Source organism: Hemiscyllium ocellatum, chromosome 8, assembly GCF_020745735.1.
Source record: "Hemiscyllium ocellatum isolate sHemOce1 chromosome 8, sHemOce1.pat.X.cur, whole genome shotgun sequence".
NCBI lineage: Eukaryota > Metazoa > Chordata > Chondrichthyes > Orectolobiformes > Hemiscylliidae > Hemiscyllium > Hemiscyllium ocellatum.
This window is the reverse complement of record NC_083408.1, coordinates 85824523-85844760: the sequence shown is the minus strand read 5'-3', so window position 1 is coordinate 85844760 and position 20238 is coordinate 85824523. Positions and strand designations below refer to the sequence as shown.

The 20238-nt window shown below is 38.5% G+C and overlaps 1 protein-coding gene across 4 annotated transcripts in view; it reads left to right on the top strand.

Moving 5' to 3' along the window:
* The window catches only part of LOC132818362 (echinoderm microtubule-associated protein-like 5), a 230332-nt gene that overhangs the window by 178209 nt on the left and 31885 nt on the right, over positions 1 to 20238 (top strand). For 3 of the 4 annotated variants that reach the window (XM_060829315.1, XM_060829312.1, XM_060829313.1), the window contains 3 exons: positions 10444 to 10522; positions 12411 to 12540; positions 16515 to 16613. In XM_060829315.1, the coding sequence (XP_060685298.1) occupies positions 10444 to 10522; positions 12411 to 12540; positions 16515 to 16613 (308 nt within the window). Of the gene's footprint in view, positions 1 to 3882; positions 3892 to 10443; positions 10523 to 12410; positions 12541 to 16514; positions 16614 to 20238 lie in introns of all 4 variants that reach the window. The other variant, XM_060829314.1, reaches the window with a different exon arrangement.

Genomic DNA, 20238 nt, shown 5'->3' with positions numbered 1-20238 from the left:
CTTGCATTAGCTGTCTTAAGGTGAGCTAGTAGTAATTCTTGTTTTCAGCATTAGCTTCAGAGGAATCAGTCCGTTCTGACACTATCATCATAATGAACATTGCACACTGGCTTGCCCACAAAGTATCTGAAGGTATATGTTTATATCTAGTAAGCAACATAGCTCAGTCTGAAAATAATGGGACTGACAATATTTATTGTGTTGGAAACTTTTCCCAGTACCAGAGCTGAATTTGAACCAAATCCCTGGCTGAAGGGTATCTGATCCATCTGCTTTAACCATGCTTGTCAACCTGTTATACTTTTAGTTCCTCCAATCTTCTATCCATGCAGGCAGTTGTAAGCAAATATTATCTTGCTACTAAGTTCATCTTTACCTCTCTTACAACATGCAAAATGAATTTTAACAACACAAATTGATTAATTAAAGATAGTAAATTTGTAGAAATTGTGCTTGCCCACTTTTACTGTAAACTAGCTAATTAATTTGCAAATAGAAAGGCCAGCAGAAAAAGAAGATAGAAGAAGATTTTGAGAAGTAGAAAGATCTGCCCCAGTACTATCTTAGTTCAATGGGTCAAAAGTACTTTTACTTCAGGCTCTGAATGTAAAACCAACTCCAGTACAAGGAAATGGTGCATTGTTGTAGGTGCTGGCTTTCAGTTAATAAAATTATACCAACAGCTTCATTTGCCTATTGAGGTGGATTTAAAAGCTACAAAACATTTTCAAGTAAGAACAATGTGTTCCCCTGGAACCTTGTCAACTCTCATCCCACAGTCAGCAGTACCAAAAGTAGATGAAGTATGTTGCTGTTTGTGGGGGTGTGTTTGCTCAAATTAATTTTCGCAAATTCCCTGCCTGTGAAATACTTCAGGATTTTCTGAGGATATAAAATACATTATTTAAGTCCAAAATGATTTTTTTTATGAGAATATACATTAATGACATTTATATATCTAAGTACAGTTGTAAGAATATATAATTATTTCTAGACAGTGATCTTTGATGCTATTAATAGCTGTACTTTTGAACTTCAGTAATTGTCCTATCATCCTGCCAGGTTCACATAATCGTTTCCTTGGTTGACTGCAGTTCTTGGTTTTAAAGCTTAAGCTTTGCAAATTAATCTGTTTTCATTGTTGTTTGTCTGATAGGCCCAGGTATATTTATCAACATTTTTAATCATGAAGTCCCAAGCCTGAGTCCTCTGTCACTGACAGTTATCTTTTCATGAAGGATACATGCTTTTGTGCAGTTTAATCCTCTTGATTTGATTTTGCTAAGACAAAAGAAGAAATAATTCGATTTTTCATATATAATAATAGTGAATTATTATGAAAAAATTAATTATGAAAATGTAACTATCCTATAAAGTTCTAATTTACTCAAATGTGATATGTCTGGGTTTCAGTTTTTTGCCACTGCCAACACTGCAATGGGTCAAATACGTTGCTCAAGATAAGTATTTTCTGTCAAAGAAGAGCAAATTTAAATAATGTCAATTTACCACTGACTGCAGTCGAATGAATTGTTGACTTTAAATTGGAAGGCTTTGATGTGGAAAATGAAATTGGATCTGTTTGTCAATGACTGAACACAATTATTACTTTAAATTTGCCTCTTTCAAATCTAATACTTTTGATGTGGGCAACATGCCAAAAATACCCAATGCGTTGCTACATCAACGATGGAACATGAACTGTTGTTATAAAGGGATCGTGACATTAAATGGAATAAAAGTCTCACTCACGTCCTGCTATGCTAACCTCTTTTGACTGTGGAACATCCATTGAAAAATAATTGATATTTACAATATAGAAGGAGGATACTTGACTCGTTGTAAATAATTTTAGCACTCCCACTCCTTGGTAGTTATATGGGGCAGGTGACTCAATCATACATAGCAATTAAACACTACTACAGGGCCCTTTGTGATCTAATGAGTAAAAGCTCCATTAGGGTTATTACTAAGTATTTGAAATCGGAAATCTCATAATTGATCGCTAATCTGTGGTGAGGGCATTACTGTAGGATGGTCAGATATGCTATAGTCCATCAGTATGACCATCAGTTAGAGAGGAAAATAATCACTGTTTCACATGCTTGGTTGACATTAGTATCATCTACTGAAATGCAAATGTTGATAAGGTGTCAGTGAAAAATTAGATTGAATCAGACTTTCTTCTATGGCCAATTAACATGTAACAATTGCTTTCTTTACTCGAGACTGAAACTACCATTCATGAATCGTAGTGCGAAGTGTTAATGATTTTGGGAGATAGATGAAGAACTGGAAACAATACATTGTCTAACTGTTTCCATAAAAGATACTTTTTGGAGCACACTCACCCTTAAGCCAAGCTTTTCCATCAGCAGGTAATAGCAAATGAGGGCTGCAGATGCTGGAGATCAGAGTCGAGAGTGTGGTGCGGGAAAAATGTAGCAGGTCAGGCAGCATCTGAGGAGCAGGCGAATTGATGTTTCGGGCATAAGCCCTTCATCAGGAATTCCTGATGCTATTCCTGACAAAGGGCTTATGCCTGAAATATCGATTCTCTTGCTCCTGAGACTCTGCCTGACCTGCTGTGCTTTTCCATCAGCAACCCACTTCTCTTACTTCAACAACTCTATGACATTGACTAGATGTAGACTTAATCAAACACTTAGGTAATCTAATTCTGTCCGTTTCCTCTATCTTTGCTGCGGTCCTCATTACTTGTTTGTGGCTTTTGGATAGTTGCCACCTTGCTTTCGTTTTGTATAGGTTCCAAATGCAATTTACAAGGTGGTTCAATGTTTGATTCTATAGGCAAAACTACATTCAGTATTCCAATTCTATTGTAACCAGTTAATCCTCAGCCAAAAAAAAAAGAAAGAACTGCCCGTACTGGAAATCTGAAACAAAACCTGAAATTGCTGGAAAAACTCAGCAGGTCTGGCAGCATCTGTGGAGAGATGTCAGTGTTAATGTTTCAGGTCCAGTGAACCTTCTTCAGAACCCTTCTGCCAGACCTGAGATTTTCCAGCAATATCTGTTTTTGTGTTAGTTCTTAGCCCACTGGAATAGACCAACAGCTCAACATTCACATTTGTGGTCTCTACAGATTTATTTCTGAGTCAACTACTCTTTTCCATTATAATGATAACAAATCGAAAATCATATTTATAATGTACAGGTTACTTTGAAGTTACTGTCCTGTCTGTTGAGTAATGACATAAGCAAAAACCTTGCATGTGGAATGTTTTCAGTGTTGCTACTGTGTTTGAAATGGAATGACCTTCACTCAATTGGATTCTGGTTTGATTCCCTTGAAAGCAGTTCTGTTAAATTAATATGATTGATGGAGGGGGTAACAATCCACAAATCTGTTTTCTCCAAGGCTGTGATGGCCTCCTAAAAAAAAATGTTTTATCACCCATGCCTTAAAACTAAATGCAAAGAACTCTTTTTGGCTTTACCTTTCAAAGATCAGGCTCTTCAACTAGTTGACTCTAACTTGATCTTCCCTGTTCTACTGTTGGAAGCAGAACTTTCATCCATCTCTGAAAATCCTTACCTATATACCTCTAGCTCACTCTCCACCTTCAATCAAGCTCCAAATTATCTAAATGTGCTTACTGCTTCTCTTCCTCTCTGAAGTGCTTGTCATTTTTTTTTATATTAAAGATACTGTATAAATACAGATTGTATAAGGAATCTATTGTTAAGGAGATTACCTAATTGGTTACAATAACTTTATATATAGAGTATAATGCATATAATGTAAAATGAGAAAATGGAGTTTAACTTTATTTTCCATATTAACAAATGTATCCAAAGTTGTATAAAAGTTTACAAATTATAATAACTATTGCTCTTGTCTTGATTGCTGCTGTCAAGAGGGTCAAGGTAATTATATTTTCCATGTAATTACATTGAGCATTTATAAAGATTCACACCCTCATATCAGAGGTAAATGTATAAAAATGATAAATACAAATGTATTCCAGCATGAATAAACAGGAGCAGAGAGTAAACTCGTATTATTTTTATATAATCCAAGCCTGCCTGATGTCTGTTTTCAGATAAGTTTCTAATGATATTGACGTTAATCATTTTAAATCGCACCATTTTAAAATAAATTAAGTTTTAATTAATTCTATACTTGACTAACTTTATTAGTAGAATTGTTATTTCTGTAATATATTCCACTGCTATGTCATTGTTCAAAGGTTATGTATTTTATAAAACATTGAAATTTAACTAGAAGCTTTGGGCCAGATTTTCAGAGGGGCAATTTGCACAGATTGTGTCTCTGACTACACATTTTTTTTAATGGAAGAAGGAAGCTTTGCATTTTGGAGTAGAGATTCTGTCAGGAGTCCCTCAGAAATTCAGAGCAATATAAAGAACAAAGGACCACGCAGCACAAGAACAGGTCCTTTGGCCCAACAAGACTGCACCAACATATGATGCCTTTCTAAACCTGTGTGTTTCTATGCGGTCTGTATATCTCTGTTCTCTGCCTATTCATATGTTTGTCCAGCTGCCTCTTAAATATTGCTATTGCATCCATCACCAAAACCTCTGGCAGCACATTCTAGGCATTTATCATTCTCTGTGTTTAAAAAACAATTGCCTCGCACATCTCCTTTAACCTTTCTACCCTGGGATCTGTTCTATCCGTGCCTTTCAAATTTATGAATTTCTATCAGATCAACCCACATCTTTTGACGTTCAAGTGAAAGCAATTCAAGTTTGTCCAATCTCTTCTCTTAACTAATATCCTCCATTCCAGGCAACATTCTGTAAACAATTTCTGCACCCTCTTCAAAGCCTCCAGAGCCTTCTGGTAGTGTGGTGAGCAGAACTTTACACAATAGTTCAAATGTGACTTAATTAAAATTCTGTACAGCTGCAGTGAGTCCCTATTGTCAACTCTACAAAGGAATTGCCCAGGAAATTAAATTTTCCACTGGGTTATTCCTTTTATGTCTGGAATGCTCCAAACATGCTTGTCTAAATTGAGACTTCAGTGGGTTCTGCTGAAATTGATGTAATTACTCTAGAAAAGCTAGACTATTAAATACAAAGTCTAACTCCCCTATGTAACTATTAAATCAGCTCCATATTTGCTACTCACACCCCACCAATACTTCCCCAAGATCCTTTAAACACCCCAGTCCTGACCTGATAATCCTGACACACACACACACACACACACACACACACACACACACACACCACCGCGCACCATATCTACCCCTGGAAGCCAACTCACTTGGCACCTTACTTACTGACATGCTACTCCCTACTCATTTGGCATCCTTCCCCTTGCACTCTAATTACCTGGCACCCTACCATTTAAACATTCAATGGATGTGGGCACTGTATGGACCAGGCCAGACCCATCAAAGCATCTCAAGAAAATAGCCCAGACCCTAATTTTGCTAGTTGTTTTAAGCAGGCATAATACAGATATTCCAGGAATAAGCTGGTCAAACCACTTAGTTTTACAAGATTACCAAATGAAACACACAGAACAGAAAACAGAATACCAAATACGTACCCTTTACAAAAACCCAACAGATCATCCCACATAATGATGCTGTTCCAAAATCTTGCAACAGTCCCTATAAACACTCCTTGGCACAAAAGGTAAAATCAAACACAAGTTCTTACAGGAAAGAAGTCAGAGAGAGAGTACCAGCCTGGATCTGGGTCCAGCAACATTTATTTACACTATTGCTAAAAAAAAACAAACCAGAGGAAAGCTGAGCTGGGAGAACTGGCCACACCCCTTTCATTGTACAACTATTTATTCTAACTTGAAAGCCTTCTGTCTGAGGTAGTATCTGTTAGCTATCGGAACCTGTGTTGTTTATGACCTCTCTGGAAAATAAAAGCCGAGGACTGGATAACCTTGTTCAAGGAGCAGCTTCATCACAGCACCACTGGCTGGGCTAACAATCATTGTCCATCCCTAGTTGTCCTTGAGAAGGTGGTGCTTCTTGAACTGCTGCAGTCCATTTGCTGTAGTTCGACCCCTAATGCCACAGGGGAGAGAGAGAATTCTAGGTATTTGACCGAACAACAGTGAAGGAATAGAGATATATTTTCAAGTCAGGTTGGTGACTGGCTTGGAGAAGAACTTGTAGGTGATGGTGTTTCCATGTATCCCCTGCCCTTTTCCTTATGGATGGATAATTGTTGTAAGTTTGGAAGATGCTATTGAAGGACCTTTGGAGAATTTCTGCAGGGCATCTTGAAGGTAAAAACTGCCGCTACTGAGCATTTGTGGTGGAGGGGGTGAATGTGGTATCAATCAAGTGGGCTGCTTACAGATGGTATCATATTTCTTGAGTAATGTTGGGCTGCATCCATCCAGGCAAGTTGACAGTATTCCATCATACTGCTGACTTTGCCTTGTAGATGATGGACAAGCTTTGGGAAGTCAGGAGATGAGTTACTCGCTGCAGGATTTCTAGCTTCTGACCTGCTCTTACTGCTAGAGTATTTAAGTGGCTAGTCCAGTTCAGTTTCTGGTCAATGCTAGTCCTCAGAATGTTGGTACTAAGGGATTCAATGTTAGTAATTCAATCAAATGCCAAGTGGCAATGGTTAAATTTTCCCTCTTGGAGATGGTCATTGGCTGGCATTTATTTGGTATGAATGTTACTTGCCACTTGTCAGCCAAAAACTGGATAATGCCCCAGTTGAAATAACTCCACGGAGGTCAGTATTCCATCATAAAGTCACCCTTTATTTACACGTGGAGAGTCCTTGAAATTAATCCGGTTCCCTCAGAGCCAGCTCTCAGAATCAATGGTGGCTCAGTGGTTAGCACTGCTGTCTCACAGCATCAGGGTCACAAGTTCAATTCCTGAAGGTTAGGTAAATTGTCCGTAGTGTTAGGTACATTAGTCAAAGGGAAATGAGACTGGGTGGGCTACTCTACATTTCTGTCAGCCAGGGCTCCCTAATTGGACAAATTATTAACCCCAATCAGGGAACTCCTCCTATGAGGTGCATCTAGCTGACTTTGTTATAATCACTACAACCCTCCTCTCTCTGAGTCTGAGGACATAGACCAGTTCTTTTCTTTCTGGGATATTTTAGCATCAGGTCAGATTCCTCCAACTCTGCCTCTGATATGGGCAGTGTGTAATGCACAGTAGCTTACCTCTTGCACCCAAAACATCCCAGAAGAACTTGGAGTCCTACAGTCATGCAGCATAGAAACAAATCCTTCGGTCCAACTAGTCCATACCGACCATGTTCCCAAACCAAACCCATCCCATTTGCCTGTGTCTGGACCATATCCCTCCAAGCTTTTCCTATTCATGAACTTATCCAAATGTCTTTTAAATGTTGTAACTGTATCTGCATCCACCACTTCCTCTGACAGTTCATTCCATATATGAATCACTTACTGTATGTAAAAAAAATTGCCCCTCATGTCCTTTTTAAATCTTTCTCCTCTCGCCTTCAAAATATGCCCCTTAGTCTTGAATTCCCCTACCCCTTGCTATTCACCTTATCTACATCCGTCATGATTTCATAAACCTCTAAGGTCATCCCTCAACCTCCTATGCTCCAGTGAAATAATGTTCCAGCCTATCTTTATAACTCAAATCTATCATTCATGGCAACATCCTGGTGAATCTTTTCTGAATTCTCTCATTTAACTAGATATTTATTTTTATTGGTTCTGATTTGGATGTTGCTAAGCAATTTAACTGTTTCAAGACAGATGTAGGTGGGCTTTACAGGGTGTGCACTCTCCTGGAGACTGACCTATGAGTTCTTTTACTCAACTCCGGTCTAGTGGGACTCTTGCTGTCTTGGGTCCACACAACAGCAACTACAATAGCTTGTGGCCCGGATCCTGAAGAAAATATTAATTGTTTAGCCAAGACTTGGCTACATTTTTTGCGATTTTGCTGCGGTCTGACCTCGAGTCCCTCTTTTCAGGCTATATCCTGGGTGAGGATATGAAATTTCCGTCACTCAAGTGGTGTTCCCCAAGCTCAGTCAAACTGGCAAGTGATTCCACTTCCATCAGAATACCCTGCAACTCATAATGTCCATTTGCCACATTTTCCAATAATAAAGACAGTTGTAGTGCCTGTTTGAAGTCTAGTTGGGCTTCAGCTAGTAAGGTCTTTTGTGTAGCTACATCATTAATCCCACATACCAAATGGTCTTTCAGCATCTCATTAAAGGCCACCTGCCTCTGCTAGTCATCTTAACCTAGTCAAAAATCCCAAAACAGATTCCCCTGGTTCTTGAATTGCTGAGTAAAACTGATAACATCTCCGAGTTGGAGGAGGCATGGAGTCATAACATTCCCTTAATTAGATCTGTCAGTGCTTGGAAGATTTTAGTATTTGGTGCCTCAGGAAAGTTAGACTCCTAATAACGAAAAAGCTGCGGGTCCACAAGCTGTCAGAGGAATTACTCTTTGCTTTTCATCTGTTCCAATGTCATTTGCTCGAAAAAAAAACATGTACTTTCCATGTTCTGGGCCCAGTCTTTGACTGCAGGATTGAACAATTCAAGCCTGCCAAATAATGGCATGATGCCAGAAATGCTTACCCCAATTCAAAGACAACTGTTGTGAGTGAATGGCATCAGGACTATTCTTTTCTCTCATCACCACTGAAATAACCCCAGACAGTCTGGTTTCCCATCACCAAGTCACCCTTTATTTACACATGGAAAAAGATACAGCTCCCTCAGAACCAGCTCTGAGTGACCAGGATAGCTGACACTCCTGTTCTTATCTGTCAGCCAGGTCTTCCTAATTGGACCAGATTAGCAACCCCAATCAGTGAACTTCTATTCTGAGGTCTACCTGGTTGACCTCGTTACAATCTTGCTGCATTTGGACATGGACTGTGACAGAATCTGAGGCATTGTAAATAGTGCAAACTTCCCCCTTCTTACCTTATGATGGAGGGAAGATCGTTGATTAAACAGTTGAAGATGATTAAGATTACCCTGAGGAACTCCTGCAGTGATGTCCTGGAGCTGAGATGACTGACTTCCAACAAGTAAAACCAAACCATCTTCCTTGTGCCAGGTGTGAATTCAAACCGTAGAGTGATTTCCCCTTTATTCCCATTGACTCCAGGTTTTCTAGGGTTCCCTGATGCCACACTTTCAAATTATGTCTTGATATTAAGGGCAGTCACTCTCATTCACCTCTGGAATGCAGCTCCTTTTTCCATGTTTGAACCAAACCGAGCAGAGTGGTGCTGGTGGAACTCAAACTGAGGATCAGTTGTGATGGTAATTGGCTGGATTCGATTTGTTCTGCTTTTTGTGTACAGGACATAGTGGGCAATTTCAAGTTGTCAGCAAGATGCTAGCGTTGTAACTGCACTATCAGTTTGGCTAGATATGCAACAAGTTGTGAAACACAAGTTTTCTGTGAGAGATTGCCACTCTTGGGAAAATCTTGCCCCATGTGCTTTAAAGAAATGTGTATTGTACATCCAAAGGTCTTTTAAGTATCTGATGTTTTCTATATTAATCATAATATTACCTGCTTTGACTAAGATAGCAAGTACCTTTTCAACAAAGCAGACAGCATGTTTTTTTTTCAAAGAGCCTGCAAAAGTTAATTTAATTCATAGTTCTTGAGTATGACATTGCCCACAAGCCACATTCTTTAACTAAAGTGTCAAACATATGCTGGTGGATTTATATGATAACAGCTTAGCATAGTTGAAATAATTCAAATTGCTGATATGTCTTTGTTTCAATTCTGGAGATTTATTCCCTTACATATATTTTCTTAATATTTGCAAATTAGAAAAATGCCACTACAGTTTTGGTTGTTGTGATATTTCTCTGAAAAAAATGATGATCTTAACCAAAAAAATGCTATCGCAGATCAGTTAATTTGACTTCGCAATATGTTAGCGTTATACTCAATCTAGCTCAAAATTTTGCACATTTGCAAAATGTCATTTTTACTCCTTTTCATGCACTTTTCAACAGAACTATTGTTTTTTTTTAAAGACTAAAACTCCAATTCAGAACATCTAGTGTCTGATAAGTTAAGTGGTGAACATTTACCTTGGAGCAGGAAAGTTCATTTTATTCCAATTTTGTAAAATCAAGACTTGATTTTGTTTTGACCATTTGATCTTAAATTGAAATTATATACAAAATACAGACAGCATTTGATGACTAAGCCCCGTATACATACTTTTATAGTTTCTCCTGTTGAATTTCAGTATTCCTTTTGTAGGATTACATTATCTGTGCATCAAGAAATAATTCACTAAAAGTAAATATTTTACAAACCATTCCAATGCAAACATGTTTGTTGCTGCTTGAAGCTTCTACAGCTGAGGAAAAGTGTATGTACTTTGAATTGTTAGTGTATAATAAGTCTTTAATGGAATGGGTGACAGACGGGCTTTTCTTATTCACAGTTCTTTATTTCAGACCACCTGTTAGTAGGGCACTGCCTCAGCCTGAGAAACTACAAACCAATAATGTTGGGAAGAAAAAGAAACCCATTGAGGTAAATGGTTGAAAATTGATCTTTAAAAAGAATGATACATGCTATATCATAGATTTCTCCATTCACTGACCTCCTTAGAAAAACATTGTAGAAGCATGTTTGAGCTCCTATTGTTATGAACATGGTTGAATAGAATTTTGGGGTGGGGGTGTTGTTGAGAGAGCAGTAGTTATGAGGAGGATCTAGAACTTGGTGTTGGAATTCAAAGCCTGTAACTACTTCTCAAGGAGATCATAACCAAAATTATTTAGTCAGGAAATTACTGTATTTGCAAAAAAAAAATTCCTGTGGTGATAGAAGGGAGGTTAGAAAACATTGTACAAAAGGGAAGATAAAATGTTATGTTTTTGTATACAAGCTAAAGGAGAGAAGCTGCCACTTCAAACAACACGCTCACCAAAGAAAGCAACAACAAAGGAGAGACAGAACAGTACGTACCTGTATGGCCAGCCTAAGTATGGCAGCTTAACATAAAAAAAGGTCTGATAAGCCTGCTTGGAGATGCAAAGGAACTAATTCCACATTTTCGCCACTCATTGTGTTGAAAAATTGTTACCTGATTTCATTCCTAAATGGACTAGTTGTAATTTTAAGATTATTTCTTCAAGTTTCATCAGAAAAAATAGATTATTTGTGACTATGCTACTGCATCACAGAGATTTAAACACTCCTATTAGATTGTCAAATAACCATCCATCTTGCAAACTTGAGGAAATGCACATTAGTTTTGTGCAATCTGTCTTCAATTTTTAACCATCTAACACCAAACGAAGGTGCAAAGGTTTTTTTTTACGTGACATGTAGAAATGTGTAAGCTTTAAAAGCACATCTACCTTCAAGGTGTCATCTTGAATCCTAGGTACCTAGTTAGTCATCCACACAATATTGAAAGGGCTGAAATTGTGAAGCCTAATTTCCATGTCAGCAAATATGGGTGGGAATATCTGCTGGCCATGTCATAAGTTTGGGTTTGGTGTAAAAGTCAGTGAGGATTCAATGTCATCCTACAAAAGTAGACAAACAATGGTAGAGTAATGTGTGTAAAGCTATATTGTATCATTTCAAATCATTCTAGTTGGTCGATGTTCTAGTTGGAATGTCTATTTTGTGCTTGGCTTTCCAGAAAAATCAGTGTTGATGATTAAGGCTGGGGTTTTCTCCTCCACAGGTTGTGGAGAAGGTGGCAAAAAGGGCACATAATTGGTCAGGTTGGCACCAGGGAGATAGCTGCCCCCTTCTCAATGCCTTGAATTAAAGCCTGGGCAAGATGGTCTATGGTCTGTCCTCCTGACCTGCTGTCAATTAAGGCCCTTAAGTGACCAATTAATCAGTGGTCTCTGCAGCCTGCTACTGTATTTCTTGCAGGTTAAAAAGAAGTGGCAGTCTCCTGGACCTCTGTAATAGGGTGACCTTCCTACTTGCCAAATTTTGGGATGGGGTCCCCAATTGCCAGATTCTGGGGTATGTTGGCCACTTAAAGCCCCCTCCCTGCCTTTGCCTCTGACTCTCCTGACCCTCTTCTCCTGTGAAACCCCACCACCCAAAAAAGAAGATCTCACCTTCCCACTACAGTTGTTCAGCCAACAGTCTTGGCCTTCGAAATGGTGTTGTTGTTCAGTGCTGCCAGTCTCTGATTGGCCAGCAGCTTCAAGCAGCATGAGACACCCCTGAGTTGAGAATGGATTGGCTGGTAAGCCCACTGGCTCATCACTAATTGGCACTGGATCCAGCGGGACTATTTGTTTATGGGACTGGTTTGTCTCACCCTCACACCTCGATCAAAACAGGGAAATCCCCAGCCTCAGGTATACATTGCACTCTCTGAAGTGTTCTCCTTCACATATCTAGGTGTAAGTTTCTGGAAATGTATTTTCTATTTATTTGGTAGGACCTCACCTTGGCATTGGCATTTGGATATCGTGGTAATGACTGTCGAAACAATGTACATTATTTAAATGATGGTACTGATATCATTTACCACACAGCATCGATTGGAATTGTCCACAACATTGCCACAGGTAGAGTATTAATATGCTATTTAAAATATTACTGTACAACCATTTTCAGTCTTTTACAAGCAAAGTTCAGTTACTTGAAAAATATGGCAGCTTTGCATGCAAAATATGATACAGCTGGGTGGAAGTTGGCAGATAAGGTTAAGGATAATCCAAAGAAATTCTACATGTACATTAAAAGCAAAAGAGCAACTAGGAAGAGAATAAGGCCCCTTAGAGATCAACAAGGTTGTCCAAGTGTGAATCTGCAGGAGACGGGAGCAATACTAAACAAATATCTTACTGAGGGCAAAGAAATGGATGTTAGGGAACTTGGAAATTAATATTGATGTCTTAAAAACAGTCCACATTACCGAAGATGAAGTGCTGGAGGTATTAGAAAAACATAAGTGGATAAATCTCCATGACCTGATCAAGTATATCCCAGGACATATGGGAAACTAGGGAAGAAATTGTGGGGGCCCTAACAATGGTATATGTATCATATACAGCTACGGGTCAGGTGTCAGAGGAGTGGAGGGTGGCTCATGTTGTTCCTTTATTTAAAAAAGGCTGTAAGGAGAAGACTGGGAACTACAACCCTGTGAGGCTGACGTTAGTGGTGGATAAGTTGTTGAAGATGATTCTGAGAGATAGGATTTATATGCATTTGGAGAAGCAAAGACTTGAGGTATAGTCAGCATGGCTTTGTACTTGGGAAATCATGTCTCTCCAACTTGATTTGAGTTTTTTGTGGACATAATCAAAAAGATTGATGAGCGCAGAGTGATAGACATTGTCTATATGAACTTTAGTAAAACTTTTGACAAGATTCCAGACTAATTAGTAAAGTTAGATCACAAAGGATTCAGGGAAGTTTGCCAATTGAATGCAAAATTGGATTGATAGTAGGAGACAGAGGATGGTGCTGGAGGGCTGTTTTTCAGACTGGAGGCCTATGAGGTGCTGGAGGGTTGTTTTTCAGACAGGAGGCCTGTGATCAGTGGTGTTCTGCAGGTATTGGTGTTGGAGTCCACTTTTGTTCATCATTTTTCTAAACAATTTGAATGAGAATTTAGAAGGCATGGTTAGTACATCTGTGGATGACACCAAAATTGGTGGTATAGTTGACAGGTTATCTAAGATTACAAAGGCATCTTGATCAACTGGGCTGATGGGCTGAGGAGTGGAAGATGGAATTTAATTTAGTTAAGCATTTTGGTAAAACAAACAAGAGCAGGGCTTATACAATTAATGGTAGAGCCCTGGGTGGTGGTGTTATAGAATAGAATCATAGAATCATAGAGATGAACAGAGACATCTAGGGGTTCAGATATGCAGTTCTTTACAAGTTGCATTACAGATAGAAAGGGTGATGAAGAAGGCGTTTAGCTCATATGCCTTTTTTGTTCAGACCTTTAATGAATGGGAGTTTGGACATTTGTACTGGACATTGGTGAGGACATTTCTGGAGTACTGTGTACAATTCTTGTCACCTGCTATAGGAAGGATATTATTAAATAGCAGAGAGTTCGGAAAGATTTACTAGGATGTTGCTAGGACTGGAGGGTTTGAGTTATAAGGAGAAGCTGGATATGGACTTTTTTCACTGGAGTGTAGGAGGTTCAGGGGGTGATCTTATAGAAATTTATAATATCAAGAGGGGTATAGATAAAGTGAATAACACAGGTCTTTTCCCTAGGGTGGGTGAGTTCAAAGCTAGGGACCATATATTTAAAGTAAGGGACATTAAGGGAAATTCTCTCACACAGAGAGTGGTTTATATGTGGAATGAACTGGCAGAGAAAGTGATAGATGCAGGTACAGTTTCAACATTTAAAAGACGTTTGGATAAGTACATGAGAAGGAAAGGTTTAGAGGAATATGAGCCAAACAGGCAAGGATAACTAGTTTAGTTCTGGAAACTCAGTCAGCATGGATGAGTTGGACCGAAGAGTCTGTTTCTGTGTTGTATAACGCGATGACACTATTTGGGCTCATTGTCTTTTTAGGGAATAAAATCACAGTGCTAAAACTTTGGTTTGTTTTTGAGCACTGTATGTATGGTACCTCATTAAAATACATCATTAGTTTATTGACTGCATTGAGATGGCATATAAACCATGGCCTCAAAAATTCTTGAGACCCAAGAAGGCAGTGAAATAAGACAAAATGAGAGCTGGGAAGGCAGATTACTAAGCAATTTTGAATGCTGGAATTACATTCTTGCCACTTATTCTATCACTGTTTACCCCAGACAGCCAGAATAATTTAGCCTTGAATCAGGCAAATGTTGTTGAATTTTACAATTTGATATGTAAACTATATTAGCCATGGCAACTGGTGTGGCTAGTTCAACACCTGTTCATATCTTATTCAAAGTGCAATTACCTATCATTAGTTTTAACCATTTAACACCAAGCCAGTGGCATGGTGCCTTAGTGGTTAGCACTGATGCCTCACAGCGCCAAGGACCCAGGTTTGATTCAAGCTTTTGGCAACTGTCTGTGTGGAGTTTGCACATTCTCCCTGTGTCTGCGTGGGTTTCCTCCAGGTGCTCCGGTTTCATCTCACAGTTCAAAGATGTGCAGATTAGGTGAATTGGCCAATCTAAATTGCCCATAATGTTAGGTGCATTAGTCAGAGGGAAATGGGTCTGGGTTGGTTAATTTTGGGCTGAGGGGCCTGTTCCCAAACTGTAGGGAATCTAATTTAATTGCTGAAATCAATCCCTTGTTATTTTTATCTTTTTCATTGTCTCACACTGGGGGTAAAACTGGAAGGAGTTAATATTCATCATTATTACAGATTGTAAAATTGCCAAAGAATTTCCTGGACAAGACCTGTCTGGAATCTTTGAAGCACACGTTATAGCAGAGGACAGCTCAATATGGGCAAAATGCATTAATGCAAACATTCCCACTGTAAGTAATCAGCATCATACAAAGTATTTCCCTTAGTATCAATCACTTATTAATCCCTGACATCCACTCTATGAATGAGGTATGTTTTAAATGAGGCATGTTATCTAATCTGGGAATGTCTGCTAAGGTAAGCAGGCAACAGCTACACTCCTTGTATATGTTGCTGGGACTGTCAGACTTTAGTACTCAGATGAAGAGTTATCTAGCCTCTCTCTTTCTCTCCATGAATGCTGTCTGATCCCTCTGTATTCTCCAGCATTTGTTGTTTTCAGTATTGAAGATGTTCTTAAAAAATTGATGCAGTGGTGTTGGGAGCAATGTTCCCTCTAAGGTGCACCGTTATACAACAACCCCAAGGTTCCTGTGCACCCAAACACAAGTCGATCACTGTACTGCATCTGTGCTAATACACAAAAAAGATGCAAGGACCCATACTTAAATGAAAGGATCATTGAATTGTAGATTTGGTTGATATCTCTTTTACTTTTAAATCATATAAATTATCACAATTAGTACATGAAGTGCTCACAATAAATATGGTGCAGCTTTAAATTTGTGAACATCTTGCCCCGTCTCAGGATTGATGCTGTTTGATACTTTAACTTTAAAATGGAGATGAAGCATATACATTGATATATGGTTGATTATCCAAGACCCCCAGCAATTCCAGGTGAACTAAAGTTGCATTGATGTCTCACAAAAGTTAAACTTAACACAAAGCTTTCTAATGAAACGTTGTGAAAAAGTGTCACAAAATGTTCTAACTTGGCTATTACTCCACCACACTGATTCCATTGGAGAAAGAAATTGCAAAAGGCTGATTTTTTTTTTTCTGACTGTTTACAGATAGTATATTCAAAAATAAGGGAGATTAATTTGGCTTGTACACAGTAATGAGTGAACTTGACCAAAATACTGCAGTAATGGTTCCTAAGAGGCCAGTATTCCTTTTTACTCCTTAGTTAGAAGTAACAAACAATGCCTGTTTTTATTGTGTTTATAATGAATTAATTTTTCACATTTCAAGAAAAGTTTGAATTAAAGCTTATTCCTTTCACTTCCAATTTATTTTAGGTTTTCAGTCTTTTTATCTTGAACATACAGATGACATCCTGTGCCTAACAGTTAATCAGCATCCTAAATTCCAAAAGATAATAGCAACAGGACAAGTCGGTATGTACAAAGGTGGTAAAGGGAATATATTGCTTACTAATGTGTTCTTGTAATTTTTGTCTTTTCTGATGCAAATGTCAGACATTTGAACATCAGCTTCTAATTTCATTTTATTAATCAGAGTTCAGAGCTGTAATTTTCCTTTGGAAGAGAAATATTCTTAATGGAACGTATCACATGTTGTGCCTTTAAGTTGTTTTTAAATACAAAATTATAGTTTATGATAACATTAGGTTAAAAAAATTAACGTACCAGCTTTCCTTCTGTTGAAATACATTGTGCACATAGCCTTTCCACGCTGTCCAAAAATGTAAACTAGTTCTGTTGCTGTGGTATGTTTCAATTACTTTAACATATTCTAAGGTATATTATGGAATCCTCTAGGCTACAAGAAAAGACTGATCTATGGTAGCTACTGGCAGTGAAAATAATATGGGGGGAGAAAAGTAAAATATTCACAGTTTCTGATTTCACAATTTGGTCTGCATAAATCATTTTAATACAGCGTTAATTCTGTATGCAGCAGCAACATCTATACTTGGGTCTTCCTGTCTTAACAGCCAAAATGACGAAAAGCTGCAGTGAAACATCAACATGTGATGTATTCCTGTGTTCCCTCACACCGTTTCCATTCAACACCCTGCAAAACAGAAAGCACGCACCTTGGCACTTCTTCCCCTTTTCCTTTTGTCCTCTTATTCCATTCCCAGCTCCTTCCTTTAGCCCGATTCCCCTTCTCCAGTGACATTTCCTCCCCTTAATTTTTCCTTTGCTTCTCCATTCCTCCCATACCTTGTTCTTTTCTGTCCTCTCCCTTACTCCTCTCTCTTCCATCCTGTAATTTTCTCCAGTATAACATCCCTTTTGGGAATCTGTGCTCCTCAATTCTGTACATTTACCCATCAGCATTTTAATCAACCTACCAGTGATAGCAATTGCTTTCAGATGCCCAAGTGAAAAGTTCCACCCCAAAACACGTCAGCCTCTCTCTAAGATGTTGCCAGGTATGGAAAATCTGAGTTATAAAGGAAAGTTGGATAGGCTGGGACTTTTTTCATTGGAGCACAGAGGTTAAAAGGTGACCTTAAAGAAGTTTATAAAATAATGAGGGGTACTGAGAGGGTTAATGGTCAGTGTCTTTTCCCTAGGATGGGGATCTCAAGACCAGAGGACATATTTTAAGGTGGGAGGAGAGAGATTTAAAAATACATGAGAGACAAAGTTTTTACACATGGGGTGGTTCAATTGTGTGAAATGAACTTCCTGAGGAAGTTGTAGATGTGGGTACTCTTACAATGTTTAAAAGTTGGATAAGTACATGAATATGGAAGTTTTGGAGAGATATGGACCAGGAGCAGGCAGGTCGGACTAGTTTAGTTTGGCATTATGTTCAACATGGACTGTTTGGACTGAAGGGTCTGTTCCCATGCTGTATGACTGTATGATGCTATACTTCTTATAGTCCACCTGTTTAAATAAGGTTTTGGTGATTCACCTTAATATCATCTTTTGTGGTTCAATGTCAAATGTTGCTGAAAATAGTCCTGTGAAAAAGCTTCTTAAAATATTTTGCTTCTATAAAACCCATATATAAATGCATGTTGCTGGGAAACCAGTCTGATGCAAGAAAACCATTTGTGATCTAGCAGTCCTGCAGTATTTCTCTTTTGTAGCAGCAGATTCCCTGGAGAGGGAAGACCTGCCCTTAAGGTTTAAGGAGGTGGGGAAATCAAGCCAGAAATTGTAAAAATGCTACAAGCACTTTGCGTTAAGTCAAACCAATAGACACATAGCGCTATTGAAAATCTTGATTTGTATAAAGATAAATGTTGCATTTTGTCATTTACCTGTGTTACTCCTATTGAGTGCATTTTATTTCATAAATGTTATAGCAATATACATTAACATGAGTTTAATTACATATTGTCAATAAATGTTGTCCTTTGCTATCATAATTTGTAGAAAATGTTCATTAGATTCCCTTTCTTCTTAACCTGTCTACAAGAAGGAAAGATCTTATATGTATACAACACCTTTCACATCCTTGTAATATCCTGAAGTTCTTCACAGATTCATATATAACTTTGTAAAAGTGTAGGTGATGTTATATTGACTTGTGCAGTAACCAGTTTGCACATTCTACAAACAATAAAGGAGATCAAAGATTGGATCTATTTGGTCTGTGCGGGCCCAAAGAGTTCAGCTGCTCTTAGTGTTCTGGAATATTCAGTGACCAACTGGACAGGTGCTTGGTTTACCATCTCATCCAGAAGATAGCACCTCTGACAATATAACACTGCCTCTGTACTGAGCTAGAATATCAATCCAAAATATACGCTGAAGGAGTGAGGTTTTTATTCTCTGATCTTCTAGTTTCTCAACAAAAGTAATATGATTTGGATACGAGCATAAGGGGTATAGTTAGTAAGTTTGCAGGTGACACCAAAATTGGAGGTGTAGTGGACAGCGAAGAGGGTTACCTCAGATTACAACAGGATCTGGACCAGATGGGTCAATGGACTGAGAAGTGGCAGATGGAGTGTAATTCAGATAAATGTGAGGTGCTGCATTTTGGGAAAGCATATCTTAGCCAGACTTATACACTTAATGGTAAGGTCCTAGGGAATGTTGCTGAAGAAAGAGACCTTGGAGTGCAGGTTCGTAGCTCCTTGAAAGTGGAGACGCAGGTAGATAGGATAGTGAAGAAGGTGTTTGGTATCCTGTCCTTTACTTGTCAGAGAATTGAGTACAGGAGTTGGGAGGTCATGTTGCGGCTGTACAGGACATTGGTTAGGCCACTGTTGGAATATTGTGTGCAATTCTGGTCTCCTTCCTATTGGAAAGATGTTGTGAAACTTGAAAGGGTTCAGAAAAGACTTTACAAGGATGTTGCCAGGGTTGGAGGATCTGAGCTACAGGGAGAGGCTGAACAGGCTGGGGCTGTTTTCCCTGGAGCGTAGGAGGCTGAGGGGTGACCTTATAGAAGTTTACAAAATTATGAGGGGCATGGATAGGATAAATATACAAAGTCTTTTCCCTGAATAGGAAGGGTTTGGAGGGATATGGGCCGGGTGCTGGCAGGTGGGGCTAGATTGGGTTGGGAAATCTGGTCGGCATGGACGGGTTGGACCGAAGGGTCTGTTTCCATGCTGTACATCTCTATGACTCTAATTGAGTTGAATTGTCATTTTTTTGTTTCTATGTGTGTACATTTTTTTTAAAAATCCTATCCATTAATGATGTTCACAACCTTATGTCATTGATTCATTTTGTGTAGGTTAAGCATCTGTTACCTATACCAAGATGCTTAACTTTGCATTGATATTAATACAAACTAATATCATACCTATTTATTCATTTCTCCAATTTAAACTTCTTTTAGTATTCTTCTAGAATTTGTAACCCAACTACAAATTATTCCCATTTATTTGTAATAAAGTTTTACACAAATCTATGGAAAATGCATTTTTGTTTTTGTTACAACTGGAGAAAGTCTCTCCCATCACTTTAAAATGTGAGTAATTTCATTCATTACAATGAGCTGAAGTAACATCTTTTGAATTCTCGAACTAGTCAGAAAAATTGCACTCTATACATTTGTATCTTCCTTATTTTAGCTTCAATA